The 22,622-nt window shown below is 44.7% G+C and overlaps 1 protein-coding gene across 4 annotated transcripts in view; it reads left to right on the top strand.

Annotated features, from left to right (window-relative positions):
• FES (FES proto-oncogene, tyrosine kinase) overlaps nt 1-22,622 on the top strand; it is a 498,639-nt gene that overhangs the window by 193,925 nt on the left and 282,092 nt on the right. For all 4 annotated transcript variants that reach the window (XM_078683274.1, XM_078683270.1, XM_078683273.1 and 1 more), the window contains exons 4-7: nt 6,423-6,596; nt 9,200-9,296; nt 11,471-11,654; nt 15,347-15,484. In XM_078683274.1, the coding sequence (XP_078539400.1) occupies nt 6,423-6,596; nt 9,200-9,296; nt 11,471-11,654; nt 15,347-15,484 (593 nt within the window). The remainder of the gene's footprint in view (nt 1-6,422; nt 6,597-9,199; nt 9,297-11,470; nt 11,655-15,346; nt 15,485-22,622) is intronic.

The following is a 22,622-nucleotide window of genomic DNA, read 5'->3' as shown; positions in this document are numbered from 1 at the left end:
ACGTGTAAGGACGAATCCGAGCTGGACCTATAGCTCCACCGCCGGTGCTCAGCAGCGCCAACAAAAGAAGACGGACTCTGTTAAAAGACATTGCGACAAAGACCCTCCCCCTTTCCAGAACTTTCTATTCGCCCCTTGACTAAATTACTTGTATCGAATTGAATACCTCCCTCAACCATTTTGTATTGCCTTTTAAGAAATGTTTCATCGGTCACTCATGTGGTTAGTCTTTCAAAAATCCCCTATAGTACTGACAAGCCGGAAGGTATCAGAGCGTTCTTTCTGTATATGATGTCACTAGAGAGAAAATGTGAACTTGATTTTTATGTGTCGGAACATTTTTCTTGATTCTACACCTACTAAATATTATGCCGATTTCTAGGCTTGTATAACGAGCCTAACAGATGTAAATTAACATGTGTTGTATTCTGCCTATCACATCGACTGTGTAGAAATTGAACGTGCTTATGTAAAAAGCGGCGACTGTTAAAAATAGCAATGTGTATGTACATAAGCGGCGTTCATTTATGTTCACAGTACCCCTTGGTGTAAACAGAATGGATATCGTTAAAACTCTGACTGTGTTGTCCCACTAGCATAGACCCATGCACACACGTACACGACAGCCACTTTAGACACCATGGTCTCTCAGTTTGCGGTCGATCGCCAGCGCCCCTTCCCTGACCCTACAAGCTTCCCCCATGCACCCTGGCTGCCCCCTCTCCCACATGCGCGAGTCATGAGCCCACCCCTCCCGCATGACTCTGTCCCTAAGAATCGCACCCCGCGCCTGACCAACACCTCCTGTCCCTCCATGAATACCCCTCCTTTGATGACCTCTTCCTCTGAGCCTGAACGTCAGCCCTGACCACTGGTCATCCCTTAGCCTGAGGATACAGTTTATTGCCCACTACTTTATGCACTCGTCTCTCTTGGAAGAAGCTACTATTGATCATGGCCACCCCACCCCCTGAGACTCGATCAGGCACACACATTCCAATGGAATCAGCAGAACACTCAGCTGCGTGACAGCCCCTCCTATTGCATGGAGGATAAGGGCCCTACTGTAGCCACGTGGTGAAATACCTTCATACTATACAAAGTGTTGATTGTAATAAAGGATGCCTGTGTGCCACAAACCTGTGTATAAAAGACGAAGCCTCAGAGAAACTTGTTAGAGCACCTCCCGAAGACACTATGCGAGTGTCCCAAAGGACAGGCTCTCCTCATGAGTAATAAACCTTTTTCCTTGTCTTCCTACTTCCAGTGCCCGTCTCTTTATTTGGTAAACTTCTCAAGAAGAAAACGAAGAGTCGCCCTGCACCAGCAGCCTGGGCATCGGGTGCGATCTGGGCTGACTTTTCTACATAGTGACAATCATACTGGAAAACACAGCTTTTATCACATTGCACACAAAGAAAATCTCTAAACATAACAGCATGTCATAAAAGAGTGTTCTTCATCTTAAGGCAGGGTCTATAGCAAGGAGAATATAAACTGGCACATAAAACCCCAGGGCCATCTAGCGTCCGTGCCGAACACCTGAACCTTTCTTATGACAAACCACTACATGGTGGTGCTGTCTTCCTATTTTCGGTACAAAAGGGGGTGGTGGTGGTGGTGATGGACGGAGCATCTGAATCAATCAAACACTCACGCCCAGTCAAAAGATCTGGGTTTAATCCATCACCGTTCTTTAGCCCACTCTGCCACCCCAGTTCAGACATGGCCATATGCAAATCAGTCTGACCCTGTGCCTCATGGGAACAGTCCAGCCCGAACTTCCAAGCCATGTCTTCCCTGGACTGGAAACAAGCTTCCGAGGACCGGTTTCTGGCATTCCAGCCATCTCAGCCCGGCTTGCTTGAATCCAGTGGCAAAGTGAGCAAGGGACTCACGTCTGAGCATACCCTGCCACACGTATGGCGGCCAAAAGCGGTACAAAAGGGGGTGGTGATGGACGGAGCATCTGAATCAATCAAACACTCACGCCCAGTCAAAAGATCTGGGATGAATCCATCACCGTTCTTTAGCCCACTCTGCCACCCCAGTTCAGACATGGCCATATGCAAATCAGTCTGACCCTGTGCCTCATGGGAACAGTCCAGCCCGAACTGCCAAGCCATGTCTTCCCTGGACTGGAAACAAGCTTCCGAGGACCGGTTTCTGGCATTCCAGCCGTCTTCAGCCCGGCTTGCTTGAATCCAGTGGCAAAGTGAGCAAGGGACTCACGTCTGAGCATACCCTGCCACACGTATGGCGGCCAAAAGCGGTACAAAAGGGGGTGGTGATGGACGGAGCATCTGAATCAATCAAACACTCACGCCCAGTCAAAAGATCTGGGATGAATCCATCACCGTTCTTTAGCCCACTCTGCCACCCCAGTTCAGACATGGCCATATGCAAATCAGTCTGACCCTGTGCCTCATGGGAACAGTCCAGCCCGAACTGCCAAGCCATGTCTTCCCTGGACTGGAAACAAGCTTCCGAGGACCGGTTTCTGGCATTCCAGCCGTCTTCAGCCCGGCTTGCTTGAATCCAGTGGCAAAGTGAGCAAGGGACTCACGTCTGAGCATACCCTGCCACACGTATGGCGGCCAAAAGCGGTACAAAAGGGGGTGGTGATGGACGGAGCATCTGAATCAATCAAACACTCACTCCCAGTCAAAAGATCTGGGTTTAATCCATCACCGTTCTTTAGCCCACTCTGCCACCCCAGTTCAGACATGGCCATATGCAAATCAGTCTGACCCTGTGCCTCCTGGGAACAGTCCAGCCCGAACTGCCAAGCCATGTCTTCCCTGGACTGGAAACAAGCTTCCGAGGACCGGTTTCTGGCATTCCAGCCGTCTTCAGCCCGGCTTGCTTGAATCCAGTGGCAAAGTGAGCAAGGGACTCACGTCTGAGCATACCACACGTATGGCGGCCAAAAGCGGTACAAAAGGGGGTGGTGATGGACAGAGCATCTGAATCAATCAAACACTCACGCCCAGTCAAAAGATCTGGGTTTAATCCATCACCGTTCTTTAGCCCACTCTGCCACCCCAGTTCAGACATGGCCATATGCAAATCAGTCTGACCCTGTGCCTCATGGGAACAGTCCAGCCCTCTCACGGGTCCGTCTTTTTGTTTGTGAACCAGCCTCTTAAGCTGTTGCAGACTACACTGCATGTCTCGCGCACCTCTCAGCTCGTTAAAATGGTCACACTGCCAACATTTCCTCCCCCCACACCCCCTCGCTCCTCTGTAGACTGCAAGAAACACTGCACCCTTCCCTCCTAGCTTTCCAATACATTTCACATTTATTATCTCCCTTTCTTTTTAACCTTCACACATCAAGGCTATGGGTCCGATTGCGCATCTACCCTCAGATAGCACTGTTTATACCGATTGGGTAATTTGCGCTGCTAGCAGCGCCTCTAAAGTTCTTCTGGGGCTTTGTTCTGACTGCTGTCAAACGAGACGCTTATCATATGAGGGGGATACAAGTGTCTGGCAGCCCAGCCTCTCTCCCCCCTCCTGATCACTGCGTCTCAAACACTCCCAGGTTTGCCGGGTCAGTGCTTGGGTATTGAATGTGGTCCAAGGACGGTTTTTATAGGCATTGTGGTATTTGTAGTCCTGTTAAAAAAACAGGTGCACATCATAATTCAAACTAATAAATAAAAAGGTACTGATGGAGGGGCGTAAACGTGGACTTGGAAAACTTGAGGGTCATGTCTGGTCCGGCAGAAAGGACGCATTGTGTCTAAATGCACTAAGCAAAGGCGAAAAGCGGCATTACAATTTGCTGTTACACTTTGCTAAGAGCTCCCAGGTACAATGTGGATGAAGATTGGGCAGTCTTTTAAGGAAGGTAGTGCAAGGAACCTGTACCATGACTACCAGTCGTAGCCACCGCCTGGTCATTCAGCCAACAAGAAGCATGTCTGGGACTTGTATGCCCGAGCCTGTCATGTAAAAAAAAAAAAATACAATTTCTCTTATAGTAGGTGGTGATGGTTGTAAAGACAGGGCATGATAAAAATTGCGCTCACCACAGCTAAGAGAAACAGAATAATTAACATAAGACAACAAACAGCATTACTGATATGCGTGTGCCCCGCAAACTGTCCATGGGGTAAGAAGAGAACACGAGAATAAAGGCATGGGAACCACCTCAAATAAAAGCACGACAGAGAAGGGCGAACAAAACAACCGACTCCTCCATTTGTTGTGAAAGAGCTGGATTCAGATGCATGCAGCTCCGTCTGAGAAACACACAGCTCAATGCCCTCCGGCCTCCAACTGCTACAACGAGGGAACTTTCAGTCAATTGATTTAAATGAGCCAATTCCGTAAATATATTTCCTACTTTGTAAATACACACAGAGTAGCAAGCACTGGGTTTTCCACCTTCTCTGACTCTGCCCCGCATCTACCCCTGAGTGCCGGTGTACACCGAGTGAACCCACCGACACGGACAGTGCTTTCTCCTCCCATCCAAGGCTACGCTCGCACGGGCGGGCACTGCGCCCTCCATGCAGGCAATCTACGTGAACATCTGCAGACTGCCGACATCCTATGAGCTGCGATTGTAAGCGGGCCTTTAATGACTACTGTAAACAAACAAATAGAGCAAACACTTTTTTGAACTTGAGGTACAAGCAAAGGGAACCCAATCTGTCGTAAGCAGCAGCCGACAACGCGATTCTTGGTGAAAAACATCATGCCCCCAGCCCCGTCACCGGGAGGCAGCGTAATTCACCGGGGCCACTAAATAAATGCATGCCGTAGGGACTTGTGGAAAACAGGAGTACAGAGCGGAGTTGGCCTAACGGCTTGGGGGCTTGACCTCGGACCTGGAAGAACTGGGTTTGAGTCACGGTAATAACGCTGAACATCCGGTGATTCTGGGCAAGTCAATTAATCTCCCTGTGCCTAACAAAAACAGGAGGTAGCAAAAGGTACATTACATGTGGAATAGACTGGGACCTTGGCGAGAAGGAGGGTGTCCCTGAACACCACCATGTTTCTCCGAGGCGAGGCAGAAATGCCTCGGAGAAACCAGTGTATTTTTCAGATTCGGGGGCGTGGTTTTCTTTCTCTCCTCTTACCATTGGCTGGAAGGTAAAATTCCAGCCAATGGGAAGAGGAGAGAAAGTAAATAGAAAGAAGCTTACAAAAACGCCCCCGAATCCGAAAAAGACGGGGCTTGAACCGAGTGACGCCCCTCTCCTCCAATGGCTGGCCAGCATTTACGAGGACAGCCAATGGAGAAGAGGGGCGGGTTCAAGCCCCCTACACCAAGAAACGTAAAATCTTGGGAGCTCCGCCCACTGCTTACAGCAGTGCGACGAGTCCTCGACCTAAAAATAAAGTGATTTAACTAGCTAACTTTTTGAAATTTCCCCTGGGCTCAAAAATCTCTCCAAGATGATTCAACCTCTAAATACCTTCATGCAGCCTTCTCAACACTACGCTTTTCACAAAACTCCAATATTTAATTTTATCAATAGGCTGAATTTATCTGATGGTCATATACTCATTACTCCAGTGGACTACCAGATCAATTGCACAGGAATAAAATGTAATGTGGAGCAACCAGGGCTGATGAACTGTAGGCACAGAGTGCAAAGCAGAAATGTAGTTTAGTAAAGTCACTCTTGATATCTGCTTATACAAATGATCCCCAATTCCATATGTAACTGTAATATTGGATCACTCTCTGGAGAAATACGTTCTCTGCGACTGCTAGTCCACAAGCAGCGGCTATGCTCTTCATTTCAGGTCCATCAGTCTCGAACGGAAAGAAATTCTGATACCCTTAAAGAATTATTTTCCCTAATACTGAAATCGGATTATTGAAATAGAGGAACAGATTAATATGAAACAAAGTGCTCAGACCTGTTCAAGCCATGTTCTATTCTCAGAGCAACAAATGCCCAAGTATTCAAACCTTGAGGTTTGCTTTGTTGGTTTAATTAACAAAGTTACAATTATGAGGGGCTCAACTTTTGAGGTGAGTGAATGTAAGGGAATTGAATGTGGTCCTTTTAATCAATGTTGAGAAACATGGAAGCCTCAAAGGCAAACGTGGAATGCAGTGCATTAAGATGAATTTGTTCCATTAGTCTTTTATTGGAGAAAATACTCCAATATGTTGGATATTGTATTTTCGGAAAATAGTGAAAGTTGATAAATAATAGACTTGACATTAATTTATTGTAAATAAACGACTTCCATGTGTCAAAATGAGTCACAGATATTATAATGATAAAGCCATTGTGCATTGTATCATTGGTCATCCCTCCACTCCAGTACTTATTGTTACCACTGCCTTTCTCGGTGCTATGCCCATTATTCAACGCTTTGAACTCTCTCTACTCATCCTCTAATCTAGTTTTCAAGCTTCCAATTGCTTCTTTGTGCTTGAATTTTAGTCCTGGACCACCCTTGTACAACAAACCGAGAGCCTGAGTCAGATCCTGCGGAAGCATTCAGAGGATCTCACTGCTGGCCCCCTGAGCAAGCTGGCAATCCTCATCCGAGACAAACAGCAACTGAAGAAAGCCTACAATGACCAATGGCAGCAGCTCAACCAGGACTTCATCAAGGTAAAACAAGAGAGGGTGCTGCTGCGCATCCTCCTCTTAATCATACCTTCTTCATTATTATTTCTGGGCATTTTAGCCAATTCGGTCTAATCTACTATGATACAGTTTGACTGATTTAAGCCTTGATGCTTGGGTTCTAATCTCAGCGTTCCCACTCTGACAAGAGGCATGTGATTCTGGGCAAATCAGTTTATCCCCCTTATCCTCAAAGAGTAACAAAAACAACTGTTTTGTCCACAACTCTCCATATCACATTGTGGATTCTGTCAAATATGTCTCTATTTGCACCATCTGTTATTTGAGATGTTTGTCCTGCAAAAAAGATATTCTGGGTATAAGTGTTCCTTTTAGAAAAGTTCATGCTATAGCAAATACCTAATATAAAAAGACATCTGGGGCAATATGCTAATGTTGAATGTCAAATCAAGGTAAAAATATACAGTAAAGTTTGCAATTGAATTTTACCACAAGGAGGGTCGGTCATGTGACAGTGGCAGATCATGTAGGGGTTGGCAGGATATGAAGTATGAATGTTACCTCCTGCAACAATAATCTTTAAACTAATCTTGGTATAGGTACCTGCTAAATCTCGACATCCACAATAAGCAGTATATAGCAGTTTTAAATTGTTCCAGCGTGTTACAAAAATGATTTAAACAGTGAGCATACATAATCCTAGCCAGCCTCCAAATAACATAGTATGCACATCTAAAGAGCCTCGAAATTGTTAACAGGGTGGCATATTGCTGACCCCTCCTCTTCCTATTTTTACTGCTGCCTCGTAATTCCTTTAATTTCTAAACGCTTAAAGGCCTACCCTTCAATCACGTCACTGCTTTCACCTCCACTCATCATATCACATAATCTCCTCAACATTCTTTGTTTTTGGACTAAGAACCAATGTACTTAGGTTTTATTTTGCGAGTTCAGTTTTGTTTGTGATTCACTATTAGGAAATCGCAAACATCTATGTACAAATGTGTGCTAGACAAATTTAGTGATTTCTAATGGGGGGTCGCAATTGGCCTACCTCATTAATATTCATGAGGAAGGTCTCAAATTGCACAGATCCTCCTCCTGAGCAGTGGAGCGCCGCCCGCATTCTGCAGCGCTGTAGGCACAAACAAATAAATAAAATAGCATGGCAATGCCTTTTATTGCCATGCCATTTTATTATCTATCTGCTCGCGCATATGTGAGTGCAGGGGGGCGGGCTGAATCCTGCATTGTAGGAATACAGCTGCCCCATGAGCAGGAAGGAAGCCCTTTCCTGCCCATGGACACGATCGGGGATGAAAGTGCTGTTCCGGTGGGAGCAGTACTGCTGAGTTGGGACCCATAGCTCCCCTCCACATTTTTGTATTGGTAGCCGCCACTGCCCACTGGGAATCACTAAGAACACAGGGATGGTGACCTGCTGGTGACAGAAGACCACCACGTATGTGTTTGCTTTTAAATAAAGCAAAATGTATTTTCTAAATACAGGAATGCGTTTCAAAAACAAACGGAAACAATTCAGTTTCATTTTTAAGAGTAGGTAGGAGTCCCTGGGACCATAACCATTAACAGCGGGGAAGAGGTCCATGGGGGACCCCGTCTCATTTGAAACCGGATTACCACCTACTTGAAGTGCGTGATAAAATGTGAATGTTCTGTGACCTCATTTCAGTTGTAAAATATTCGTACATGGCACTGAGAGTCGCTATTAGGAAGGGACTCACTCAATACGTCCCTGCCTAATACCGAATCACAAAACTCAAATTGTGATTCTGTAACAAGTTCACCGAATCGCTATTTGGGCTTTCTGCCTGCCAAAAAGTCTTTTTGAGTTGGCACACGGATAGATTTTGCAAATCATCAAAAAGGTTTGTACATGTGGCCTCAAATCACTAACATGAAGTGCCCTAACTTATGTTTCAAAGTGCTGGTGTCTCTAGTGGGGGGTGGAACAGAAAAAGGAGGGCTGAGTGCGCCCAGATATATCTCTAAATCATCAAACGGTGTGTCACAATCAAAGGGGAGGCATGGGTAACCCAACCTGCTATCTTTCAAAGGTCGGTAAATTGTGTACCATTAAGTTTTGTAACAGGGAAATAGTAGAATTACCTACTAATGACAATAGACTAATTAGGCTAACCATGATATGCCTGTACTATGTATTTGGCGAAACCAGACTGATGGCCGCTCTCTAGATTTTTGGCTTCGCTTTATGCTTGCAGTTCACTTGTCCCATTCTTTTACAAAAATGTTACCAACTATTTTTTTGCTGCAAATGACAATTATGAGATTTTGTAGAAATGTCACATTGCTGTTTGATTAAATGGACTCTGTGCTAATAGGTGTACATTAGACTAATGGAAAACTGAAGGTAATAAGTGCCCATATGGTAGCGTGGTAATGTGAATCAACGGAGGCATATGGGTAGGAGGTCCTAGGGGTGCATGAAATGCCATCTTGGTGCCGGTCAAGATCTCTTTATTCTTTTCTACTATGATACTATGATGCGTAAAGAAAGATTGGCGGTCATCATGTTACAATATACAAAGGATATACCTTTAGATTCACCAGTTTGTATGCGTGTGGTCTTGTATCTTTTTTCTTAGACAAGTCAGCAAGATATTGAGAAGCTGAAAGCGCAGTATCGCAGCCAAGTGAAGGAGATGCTGCAGGCAAAGCGGAAGTACCAAGAGGCTGGGAAAGGTTGGTCAACTGCGACATGAAGTGCCTCTCTGGGCAATTATCAATAGTCCTGTAAATTCAGGAGCTCCATGGAAGTTCCCTAGAGAACGCGTAGCAGGTGTGGCTCTTCTTGAGCCATCTTCAGTGAGGACAGAGCCCAGGACTTGTAAAAATATTAATGTAAGCTCTAGCATCTCTAGTGCAACACTTTATGGCCTGTGAGCGACTGTCCACCTCTGACTCATTTTTGAATAAACAAGGAGGCTTGAGACCTCTCTTTGGTGTCAAACAGCAGTGAGAGTCAACCTTCTGTCAATGGATCAGGAGAACTGGGAAGTGTATCATAGTACATCTCAAATCCCAATCTTTGAGACAAAGAAGAGCATTGGCACCAGCCTATGTTCATGTTATGTTATGTTATGCTATATATTACTTATTAAGAGCAGTGTTTGCAAACACTTCTGGTGCTAGCAGTATTACATGAGCAGAGTGAGACTTTTGATCTTATTTGTTAAACAAATGAGACTTCAGAACATTTCTCAAATACAGTAGATTGGCTTCGCCCTGCTGATCGATTGGCAGAGAATTCCAGCTACCGCAGGACAAAGGCAGCTTGAAGCATCAGCAGGTGAAGGATTTAAAAAAGAATTGCAAGTAAGTGAGTAAACGAGCAGGCTAAAATACCGGGAGGCAATAGTCCATTCTTGGAAACATCAAGCTGTAACATCCAGGAGCGGCTGGTGTCAAGGAAGAGTGGCAGGGCAGGACGGCGGGGTAAGGTCGAGGGACGGGGACGTATATGGACGAAAATACAAATAAAACATTTTTTTAAAAATCCTGCTGACCACCGCATGTTCTTCTCCTCCTCTGCGGCCAATCCAGATGCTGCTCTCATGCTGCTGGCAGTATGAGAGATGCATCAGGATTGTCCTGAGTGCCCTCGATTTGCACGTGCAGGGAGACTGGGAGCCTGTGCTGCTGTCTCTAACCTAGCAACGCAGCTCGGGTTGGAGACTGCTCAGTGCGCATGTCGGTTTGGCTGTCCTAAGATAGCCGGACAAACCGACATGCACGCTGTTGCATGTCCCATGCGCAACGGTGCCCACCTCTCCCCCTCCGTCACTGCTACTCTTATGGCCCTGCACCCAAAGACTTGGCCCGGGAAAGATAAAACCCAATAATAAACATGTTTTATTATCAGTTTTTTTTCTCGTTTTATGCTGCTGGGGTGATTCTCCTCCACCATAGCGGAACAGCCGACGCTGGTAACAGCATCAAGTGTAATAAATGGTTAGATGTTCTTAATGTTACATAGTTGCAATCTTCAAGAGTGGGAGACTTCGAAAATATTGACTAGAGAAAACAATATTAAAATACTGGAATTTGTATTCTGATTGTGTACAGAAGATGACAAAGTGAGATGGGGATAGGTGTGGAATAGAGAGAAGAATTGAGTAAGGGAGAAATCTAATGATATCTTGGTTAGAGCTGAGGATAGCTTGAATGTTAAGAGGATCAAAATAAAAGGAGGAGGGAGATATAAGTTTGTGATTCTTCAGTGTAGAAGGGGAGCGGCATACTGAAGGATCAAATGATCCAAGATAGCAGAGAGATGTACATGGACAATAGTAGGGACTGAAGAGAGAGTCCTAAGGGACTCTGTGCCTAAGTGGAAAGGGGGGAGGGGGCAAAAGGCTACCCCAGGTTACAGAGTCAAATGATTAGATAAATGGGATAAAAGCCAAGAAATGGCATAGCTGAATAAAACAACAAAGTTAAGAGTGCAGAGGAGAGAAAGTAGTCTACCACATCAGAAGCAGCAGAAAGATCCAGTATAGTAAGTACTCTGTGTGGCATGAATCTCCACCAGCATGCTCGCTACACACAGTTGTAATATTCGTTGTCCCCTATTCTCAAGTAGGACCAGTTCTACAGCAAGGCTAGGATAACATAAGGCACAACCTGGCTGAGGTGGTACAGGAGAGAGATGAAGGGAGCACAATATTACTTACAGGTGCATCAGTGAGCTCATTGCCAGGTAAAAGGTGCAGAATGTCACTTGCTGCAGGGCCTCATAATTCCTTGCAGAAGGTCTTACGTTTACGGATGAGATGGAATACCTGAAGAGCAGAGAGGCCTCTGCTGCAGGAACGTGCCCGTGCTCAGTTAAGTTTACATTTGTTTATTTTAAACAGACAAGGATCGTGACAAAGCAAAGGAGAAGTATGTGAGAACCACGTGGAAGCTGCACTCCCTGCACAACCAGTATGTGCTGGCAGTCAAAGCGGCGGAACTGCACCATGCCCACCACTATCGCCAGAGCCTGCCGTCCCTGCTGGAGTCGCTGCAGAACATCCACGAGGAGATGGTGCTGATCCTGTAAGGACTCAAGGACATTTCTGCCTCCTTAGCTTTTCTCTGCAGTCCCTCTTTATCATCCTTCTATGCTTTGCATGCTCTTGATTTCTCTACCAAAGGTCCTTCATTGTTCTCTTTTTAAGCACTTTTTGATCATTCCCTCGATTTATCCTTGCAAATATTGTGCCATTTCTACCTCTCTCTTTGACACTGCCAATGTCCTCATCACCTTGCCTTGCCAGCTCAACTAATCATTGAACTGTACACATTATGGATCCTCCTAAAGCGCGGTCACGGCTATTTAAAGATCTCACCATTCTGCATTGTATTTGTGCATCCTTCTTTGGCCCCGTGAGGTCGTCCTGCACAGTACTTGTGTTTCAGGTAGACTTCTTACTTTTCGCTTTATTTGTTTAATCAAGTTAATTCTGTATACCCCCTTTCTCTGGCTGTTTCACCGTTAAATAAACTTTGCACATAACACAGTTTACCTTTTCTCTCGGGCGGCATCTATTTCAGCTTCTTCTGAGGTTTCTTCTTGGGGCAATGATCTCGAGACCCTTTTCGAGGCACTACATCTCATTTTGTCCCTCAGTGCCATCTTACCGGCATGAACCTGTCAATAAAAGATTCTGCTTTTTTGTCCCCCACCATGACTTCTATTGACACAGCTTCTAGTTCCTGCTGCCTACAGAATCATCTGCATTTTCGATTTCCCATTGCATGGTACCTTCTTTGTAGTATACTTGTAAATGTTGACTGTTGCATGCATCGCTTTGTGTTAGTTGCAAGACAGATGCCCAAGTATCTGTCCCTCTGTTCTACCTGTGTCTGACTACATTTGAATGCCTTCTTACTTCTATCTCTGTGTACTGCCCTGTCTGCCACTCTCCCGGTATCGGTCTCTGTGTCTTGAATGTGCATTTTGCAGCTCACTTTTATCCTTACTCATATTCTTCCCTCTCTTCAACCATGTAGCTCACTTCTCATCATCCATGTGTTGTACCCTCTAACCTAGTTTATTTAGCATTTGATTTCCTATCTTCATCTTCTTTACTATGTTTCTAGCTGTTAATTTGTGCCATGCTTTGGACCCAGGACCCTGAAAAAGGGTCGGAGCACGGGATCCAGAACCTTACTTTCTGTTGGAGGAGCTAGACAGGGAAGACCAGATCAGAATGATGGGAGGCGAGTTCCTCCAGAAAACGAGGACCAAGTGTAAAATTGCCATAGAATGGTAAATAGATAATTGAAGATTATTTGCCCTTTGTGTCATCACTCATTACTAAAGTCTAGTCATAATGCTGTGTAGCTAAGGAATATATACTGCCCTGTATGCCAGAGCTAAGCTTCCTGGGAGTATTTATTGTCTTTTAACTCCCAGAGCTCATAGACAGGGCTTACTGTCCTAGTCTGTGCCCAGTGCACGTTTAACTGGGTGTGCTGAGTACAGACAGGGTCATAGCTCCCATTCACAATGAATGTGCTGTCCCCAGCCTTGTTGGCAGTGCATTAGTGAAAGGAAGTCCAGCTGGTTGAAGCTACCGGTCCTCCTTTCACTGTGGAGCAAGCAACCCAGCCTGCGATTTAAAGAAGGGCAAAGATGTTCATGCTGGTGGGGCGTGTTTTTGACACCCAAGAAACCCACTATACCCACTTTTAAGGGCCACCCATATGGGCACACAAACTGTGTGCATTGTCCATGTGCCCCTGACAGCTCATGTGTGCCTGTGCCTGCATCAATGATACAGCATGGATGCAAAGGCAAAAAATGTCCTCATGTGCATGGAGTCCTGCACCCACGCTAATGATAGAATGCCTCCTTGAAATTGCGTTCATGGTATATGTGCACCAACGCGATCTACTTTATAGAAGGGAAAGTGCAAGTGTCTGCTTCCCCTTCTGTAATACCGAAGTGTTTATTGACCTTTAACCTGCAGTTCTTTCTCATCATGTGCTATACTATGCTAGACATCTAGGTCCACTTAGATGATGAGGTACGGCTCATAAAGTGCAAGGCTCACATTTTATGGCCTATTACAGCTGAGGTTGCCCTTGCCCATGCACGCATACTAAAGTTAATGTCCTCTCGTTCATGCCCGTTGTCAGTGACCCTGTTTTTATATGTGTCTCTATCTATTTTCCAGGGGCTGTTTACCTGTCTTTCAGTGTTTTGCTGTTCTTGTCCTACTGCCCTGATGTCTGTTTCATTGTGTGTGTCCCAGTGTCAAAGCACCATGTCTTCCTTGTGTCTATGTGCCTTAGGTAGGATCAGGGACTGTGCTCCCAAGTAAAATGAAGTAAACAGAAATATCATTTAATTGGAGTTGGGCCCCAGTTTTTTAGGGTTCTGCCCCTCCCGCGCACCTCATCCCATAGCCCAGAGCATTACAAGTTAGCAGTGATTACCCATAATGAAGATTCTGATCTCAAGGTGTGAAGTAAGGTGACTATAACAGCTTGCGTGATATAGGTCTGTTATTTAAAACTCATCATCAATCAATCAATCAAGAATTTGTAGAGCACACTACTTACCCGTGAGGGTCTCAAGGCGCTGGGGGATAAAAGAGGGGGGGCGCTATTGGTCAAACAGCCAAGTCTTGAATACCCTCCTGAAGTTCAGCAGGTCTTGGGTCTGTCGTAGGCTCAGTGGGAGGGTGTTCCAGGTCTTGGCCACGAGGTGGGAGAAGGATCTGCCGCCGGTGGTTGTTCTTCGGATGCGAGGGACGGTGGCGAGGGCGAGGTCGGCGGAACAGAGCTGGCGGTTGGGGATGTAGAAGAAGAGTCGTCTGTTGAGGTAGGCTGGGCCGGTCTTGTGGAGTGCCTTGTGTGCGTGGAATCGGAGCTTGAAGGAAATCCTCTTGTTGAGGGGGAGCCAGGGCAGGTATCTCAGGTGGGGGTTGATGTGGTGTGGCACGTAGAGGATCAGGCGTGCAGAGGCGTTTTGAATGCGTTGCAGTTGTTTGATGAGCTTAGCCGGGGTTCCCGCGTAGAGGGCGTTTCCATAGTCGAGTCTGCTACTGACGAGGGCCTGGGTGACTGTTCTTCTTGTATCTGTCAGGATCCACCTGTAGATCTTGCGGAGCATGCGGAGGGTATTGAAGCAGGAGGAGGAGACTGCGTTAACTTGCTTGGTCATGGAGAGTGTTGAGTCGAGGATGACTCCCAGGTTGCGTGCATGGTCGGTGGGTGTCGGGGATGCTCTGGGTGAGTGCCGTATCATGCACAAGCTGAAGGTTGTGAGAATGTTGGAGAGGGAGGACAGTATGCACTGCATTTCAATAATCCTGATGGTAAGGTGGGTCCAAGTTCCCCTTATGCGATGAGACGGGTTGAGGTGCAGAACTGGAGAGAGGTTTTAATATAAATGAAAACATCTAGGATTCCACTTGGGTTTGCCTTTCCTCCTTTTCCCCCTTCATTCATACTGTTGAATATCCTTAACTGTGCGGTTGTCTTCAACCTCATCTAAATGGCTTTTGTCTACATCTTTAAACAGTCTTGCTGAATGGAATTCAATGTTGAAAACACATTGTCTTCCTCATCATTGCACATAAACAATACCCAAAACAGAGAGACCTTTGGAAGGAATTAAAGTAAAGGCAATACAGCAGGGAAAAAGAAAGTATGTCATTCAAATTTGTACGTTTTGAGAACGGCTGCTTGAGAGCTTTTGTCATCTCTAGAACTTCTTCTGTTTCTTCCCTCTGCAGGAAGAACATCTTGCAGGAGTATCACAGCATCACCAGCTTGGTACAGGATGAAGTTTTAACAGTGCAAAAGGATCTTGCTCACGCAATTCAGATCATTAATCCAGTCACTGAGTATGACGACTTCTCCCAGAATAACAGGTACCTACTGTGTTAGTAAAGACATCGTAAGGAGTACGCATTACTCAGCAGTTCTACATGTAGCACCTGTAAACTACCTCTCTAACTATATCGCAAACTGATCTTCCACTCTATACCTCAGAATTTTTTGATTTGCTGATATTTTGAAACTTAATTTGACATGATATTTTCGAAGCAATCTAAGATATATATTTTTGATTCCTCTATTGATACTGAATACATTAATTTCTGTTATTATGATTAATTCACCCATGCTCAGTAATCTGAATTTATGATTAACATTTATTTATGGAGACTCTAGGCCTCAATCCTTCCATTCGAATGGATTTGAAGTAGAAGCTAATTTAGCGAAGGCATGAAAGAAGAACACAAGCATTATGTAGTAAGAAATTAAGTGTTTATATTTCGCGGACGAATTGTTCGTGAACTGGTTGCCAGCCATTAGCTGAAAGCAGAGGATTGCGTCAGAGGAAGGACAGGGCGACAACACGATAAAGAAAATGCTCCAATCAGACTATTAACTATTCAATTAAGTTATAGGTGTTTCATCTCAGGGCTGAAGTAAAGGCAACTCCAAGCACTTAGCTTGAAAAGTGTTGTTGGAACAAGAGTGTACTCTGCAGGCATGCTCCCCTGCCCTGAGTGCCTGATTGTCAGTGTCTAGTATCCTTGCTTTTGATCTTGTTCCTGATCTGTCACTGTCCTAGCATGTGCACCGAGGCCTCGGCCTCTCCCTTAATAAGGTTCTGGAGCTACCCTGTGGCCTAGAGGAGCACTTCAAGCATTTACTCATTGAGATACAGAGAACTGCTGTACTGCACTTTGGTGGGTTTAGCACAGACTGCGGTGGCTACAGTGTATCATGTTTTGTAAATCAATAATGTGATTAGATCATTTTCTGCTCCATTCCTGTGAAGTTCCACTTCTATGCACTTACCCACCTCCGATTGTTAACATTCCAAGTGTATGCTGTGCTTGCTTGGGTATGTAGCCTGCGTGGTACATGCATGGTGTGTGGGATTGAGCCGGAGTAACTGAGATGTGTGGGATCCATTTTGGGTACCCCTGGCCTTGCCTTTGTACAAGATGAATGTGAGGTTGTTTTCATTTACAGCGGAAGTGAATTCGTGGCCTTTCTGAAGCTAGAAGACCTTAACACTGAAGTGAAGCAAAAGCAGACATGGTTCCTTTAGGCCTTTTGCTTAGTAAGGAGCTATTTATTAGTATGCTGATTATTTTGTGAAAGGCGAAGGAGACCCTTTAGGTAAGGGCCAACCTTCTGTATTTCCCTGATTATCCTTTCAGGCTGGCTGTTTACAGTTAGGGGCAGAAACGCTGCACTATTCTGGGTGCTGCAGGTTGAAAACTACCTGCGGTGAGAAACATCACTCCACAAAAAGGCTGTGCCTGGCAAGCAGCCTGGAAAGGATGCCAGAGGGCATATGCAGTAAGAAGACCGGGGAGGGTGATCTGTGGACCCACGTGTCTGGGGGACCTACAGGCTTCACTGTGGTACCAGGAGGGAAATGCAAAGACTGCAATTGCAGAGGCCCAGTTGAAGCTGTGATCCTGCATTGAAGGTCAGCTGATATGTTGCCTTGTTACTAATAGAATGGCCTATGTATGGCTATACTGCCAACAGAAGATCGGCCAGTGCATGGCCGTATTGCTAACAGAAGATCGAACTGCGTGTGTCCATATTGCCAATAGGAGATTGACTTGTTCATGGCTGCACTTCCAGTGGACTCCAGCCTGTGCCTGGCTGCACTGAGCCTAGAAAATCGGCCCAGGGGTTGGCTGCACCAACACTTTCCAGTCCCACCGTGCAGGGCCTACCTGTTCACAGTGAAATCAAGCCTTCAGGTCATTTCGCCTGCCAAAGCCATACCTGCCAAGTGGATCCTCCAGGAGCCAGCACGGGGATCCCTGATGGAGCTGCTGGTTAGCATGTCACCTCTCAGAAGAGACGGGCAGAGTGATCACACTGAGGAAAAATCCTGGCAGCTGCTCGAAGGACTAATCCGCAGCAGGTGGTTAACTATGGAAGGCCGACCTGAGAGATAGTGAGTGCAAGCTTGTTAGAGGGGAGTTATACACCTGAGCAATAATCGTGATGATACCCACAGGAGGTTGGGGGAGTGGAGAACCACCTCCACCAGGACAATGGAGACAGAGAGGATGTAGCGACAGAAGTGCAGCCCTGCCCAGCAGTGTCCAGGACACTTTATATTTTTGTAACTTTATTTATGTGTAGTATTCCATTCTAGTACTTTTTCCTCCTTGATACTAAAGCAAAGGGTTGGACATTCATTTATTCCGCTGCTGTGTGATAGTTGAGCCTAGAACTCAAGCACTCTTCACTAGCTTCCTGAGACAGCCGTGGCTGCTTGCTAGCAGTGCGAAGCAAGCACTGAAGGCCTTGTACTTGGCACAGTTTGTAGTAAAAACCTCGGTACATCAGAGGCAAATGCCCTTCCCCCCCACCCTCCCCCCCCGGTTGAGGCCAAGTAGCCCTTACTTGCCCTGTGCTGCCGAATGGGTTCTGATCAGCATTCAGTATCGTAGGTGCTGTCACTAAAGTGACCAGTCAGTGCAGACTAACGAAAGGTCAGGAAATCACAAGTCATTATCTTTGCAAGTGTAAGCTCCCTTGCTGACACAAGGACCTTAACCGTAGCAAGGATTTATTTCTTAAAGTTCAGTAAGGTTGTAAAAGACATTATTGTCAAAAATCCTATTTCCAAATTGAAGGGCCAAAACATTCTACTTCCCATTTAACTGAGAGGACAAATAAACATTAAAGAAATACATATGCACTTTCATTAAATGAGCGTGACTAAATTTTATAGTAATTAACACAAAGCAAATTATTTAGTTATCTATGTATTTGAGAAGTAAAAGACAGTATACAAGCTAGCAAGAGACACAACTGTTTGAGAAGCTGTATATATATATATCACATATCGTTATTGTGTGGGAAATTTTGGGCCTCATTATCATGTCTGCCCGACATTGTAGGTTTGCAGTTCTATTGCCGTATTAGGATGACAGCGTTTGGAGTGAAACCTACGGGGAGATTCTAATATGGTTCTGATGGGCTCAAGGAGCCCATCGGTGCTACGGAAAGACAGCATAATCCCTTAATGACAGCGGCTCCACCATCGGGATTATGATGTTGGTTTCCGACAGCCATTTCATGTCGGCCTTTGCGACATGGAAAGGCTGTTGGAAAGCAACATTTGGGGCCCCTATCAAGGACCCTTCCCCTCTGGCCCTCCACAATGGGGCTTGGGGGCACCTATGGTGCCACTTCTATACATCTCTGAACAGTGTGGCAGGCACCGCATGGTGCCTACCATACAGTGCAGGGATGTTCACAAACATCCATTTTTCAATGGAAGCTTGTGCAGGGTGCCTTTTCTGCCCACCACACAAGCTTCCATTGGAAAATGGATGTTTGTGAGCGCCCTTTGGGTAGGTCATTGGTATTCATGTGGTCGGAACCGCCGACCTAATGTCTGGAAGTTCCAAACCGCAACAGTGTCCAGAAGATGAAAGTCCTCTCAACATCATAATCAGGCCCTACATATCCATGTTTATTAAATGGTTCAGATTATTTAAACCATGCAAAAATTGCTCATAATAGCACAAACATGATTGTATTCAGTATCAATAAGGAAGTCTAAAATATACCTTAGATTGTTTCGAAATGTAATGCAAAATTACATTTTGAAATATCAGCAACTACTGTTTTACCACAGTAGCACTTTGTATTTAATATTCTTTTGTAATGCACTATCATCCTATATACGCTTCCTAAGAATTGCACATGGAAGTATTTCACACTGCTTGCAAATGTAGGTATTGAATGAATGAAGACACTATTACTTTTGAAGTTATGTTACACTGATGCATATGCAAACACTGACACTCAATTTAGTTTTACCTTTGCAGAAAGGGTTCTGGTCAACTTACCCTCAGTCAAGTAGCTGAGAAAGTGAAACATACACTCTTAATGGTACACTCACAGTGTCAAACCCCATGCTATAGGGGAAAAGGTAATGAGTGGATTTGTGAATAGGTATATTTAAAGACTTCGATAGAAAAGCAGACATTTGAGGTGGGCAGATCTGGAGTGTTGCTGGTGTTTAGGGTGTTATATTCAGGAGCTGCTTTCCACCTAAACTTGAGAACCACCCAGAGTTCTATGCTTCTTTTTTGCATAATGTATGTGTCACTCTATGCCTGAAAGGGTATTGTTTCGACTTATACTGGGTGCTCCCTTGTGTCTGGAAAAAGCTATACCTCTCTGAAGAGCTTTGAGTAGAGCGAAATACTGTGTCAGGGGTTGCTTTTACTCATTTCAGGTTGGTTTGGTTGGTATTTTACTTATTCAAAGCTGTAATACTGTGCCTGGAGTGGCTTTTGTCATTTTACAGATCGGAATGGACAGCACTGTGTTAGTCCTATGCTTAAAGACTTTGCTGTAGAAATGGCAAAAAGACTTTGTCCCTTTCTATCTCAGGGTGGATGGCACTGTGCTAATCCTATGCTTAAAGACTTTGAAAGAAAAGCAGACATTTGAGGTGAGCGATCTGCAGTGTCGATGGTGTTGAGGGTGCTCTATACAGGAGCTGCTTTCCACCTAAATGTATATATTTGTCCTCACAGTGAAAAACGAATTTCAGCACTCGATGCAGTAACGCAATTTTATTCTTCAACCAGGTGTAGGTTACAGCAACAGTCTAGTTCAGACGCGTTTCGGCCTTAACCTTTGTCAACAATATGCCGCTATTTTGTCATGTAGTTCCAAAAAACCTATATAGAATCTGCGCGTTTCGACAACATAGACTGTGGGAGAGGTGTGGCGCCGCGGCCAGGGCGACTGACGCTGGAATCTGGGGATCAGGGTTCGATCCCCGGCTCCGGCGACAGGTTAGCCCAGCACCATGCGACTCTGGGCAATAGCTTGCTTAATCTTCCCGACGGCCCCCAGCGCCTAGAGACCCTAACGGGTGATTGTGCGCTATACAAATGTGGATTATTATTATTATTACCGGGTATGTTAGCCTGTTTAACAGCTAGATCACAGTGCCACTAGAAACTTCTCTTACCAAGGAGTGAATAGTTCTTGGCAACTATTGAACATGACAACCCTGATCCCTCAGGACCATAAAAACATTGTGCTACTTTTAGCTCAGCCACTTGTGCTCACTTAGTCTCAGAGAGATATACAGAATAAACGGTTTGGACGTTTTTTAATAAGCATCTAATGAACACTCATCATTCTAGTATAAAATAGATGTGCTGAAAGAACCACTAGACAGAAACAGATATAAATTATTAGAAGCACTAGGAAAGTTAAAGGATGGTAGATTTTTGCCATTTTGCTATAACCATGAATACAGGCAAGTATATAAAATACATGACAATAAAAATGCATACTTCTACGATGCAATCCTAACTAGATATACCCAAGTGTTCCTATCATGTATTTGGGTGTTAATCCAAGAATCCCTCTAGGATAAAGTCAATCCCATTACCTGAAGTGAGAGACCATAGGACCCTGTCTTGGTATCGAGCTAGGCATCCCTCAAGGGATGTTAGACCACTGCGAGCTGGAATATCTGTATGCAGGAACCTCAGTGTCTTGCATCAGTGTGTCGGAAGGGAAGTCCTGATCTCCTCTGACTATCTCAGTAAGATGTGATGTTTATATACCTAAAGGTATCCCCAGGGGTTCTACCTCGCTGTGCCATTGTCAGACTTAGGATGATGTCAGAAATGAACCTTGTATTATGCAAGAGATGGTAGTCCTGCTAAGTTTCCAAGAATCCTCATGCATAATGTATGAGGCTATTGTTCAGGGTAAACCAGTACCATAACTAGGTAAAGGGTCAGTCCTAGCAGCCCGTTATGTCTGTAATGTAGGGACTAAATTAGGTGAAAGGTTGGAATGTTACCGGGCATATATTGGGAAACCTATATGGAATATAACAATTTGATTATATAGTCACATGTTGTTAAAAGGTTGTAGGTATGGAAGAAATATGCTACACTTCCAGTATTTAAGAGAACATTTTACAGCAACTTATTTTAACATGATTACGCATCACTTTTTCCAAATTTCAAAGTCATATAAGGGGCGAATTATAACTGATTCGCGGAATCAAAAATACCTCCCAAGTGGGCCTAATACAAAAATTCCTAATATATTCCAGAGCAAAATGTTATATATATCTATACTGCTTTTTGATAACATATTCCTGCTAGAGGATATGTAGACCTTCCGAATGCAGGGCTATTGTCAGGGGATCTCTTGGTTAGCTGCCAGTCCTTCAGTAGCTCAGTTTGGTAATATCTACTCATTTTATCTATCTATTAGCTGTTCATTGACGTCTACATTTAACTATTAGCCTTAGTTCGATTTTAAGGAGACTTCTCTTCACTTAAATTCACTTCACTTAAATTTGTTTAAACTGCTGGCTTGTGTCAACATACAATTGGTACCTTTACTTGAAAGGCAAGGGAGTTTATTTAAGGGTTGTATATCATGCTTACCCTCCTAGAGTAACTGAGTGCTTGCATAGGACAGAATACTACTAAGTCGAAGAAAGTAAAGACGTAGCGGCCACACTTATCAACAATTTGTAAGCGCATAGTATTTGTATGGACGGGTACTATTCTAGTACCCGTCCATACAATTACTATGCTCATGCAAATTGTAACAATAAACCACGCTAGCCTCACACTGACACCTGTGCACTATGCTGTGTGTTAAGCAGCTAGAAAGTGCACAACTGCAAGGAATGAGAGCTGCAGCAAAATATCTTTGTAGACATGGTGCTGTTTTATTCCCTCCCTTTGAAGCAAAGCAGCACAGCAACCCAAGCTGAATGGCATATTAAGAAATATGCCTTTACAATTTCTATACAGACCAATAAAGTATGGAGAATAATCAAGAATATGTGTAAACAGATAAAACATTTAGTTTTAGTAGCCCATCTAAGCATGGATTATCAGAACTGCTCATATACATCATGTTGATAGGACTCTTAGATAAATAGGTGGATTTTGTGATGAGAGATGAGGTGGTTTTTAGTGCTGTTGCTTTGAAGCTAACTCAGGGTAGTCTTAT

This window comes from Lissotriton helveticus, chromosome 3_1 (genome assembly GCF_964261635.1).
Source record: "Lissotriton helveticus chromosome 3_1, aLisHel1.1, whole genome shotgun sequence".
In the NCBI taxonomy this organism is placed as follows: Eukaryota; Metazoa; Chordata; class Amphibia; order Caudata; family Salamandridae; genus Lissotriton; species Lissotriton helveticus.
This window is presented reverse-complemented; position numbering and strand designations above follow the sequence as displayed.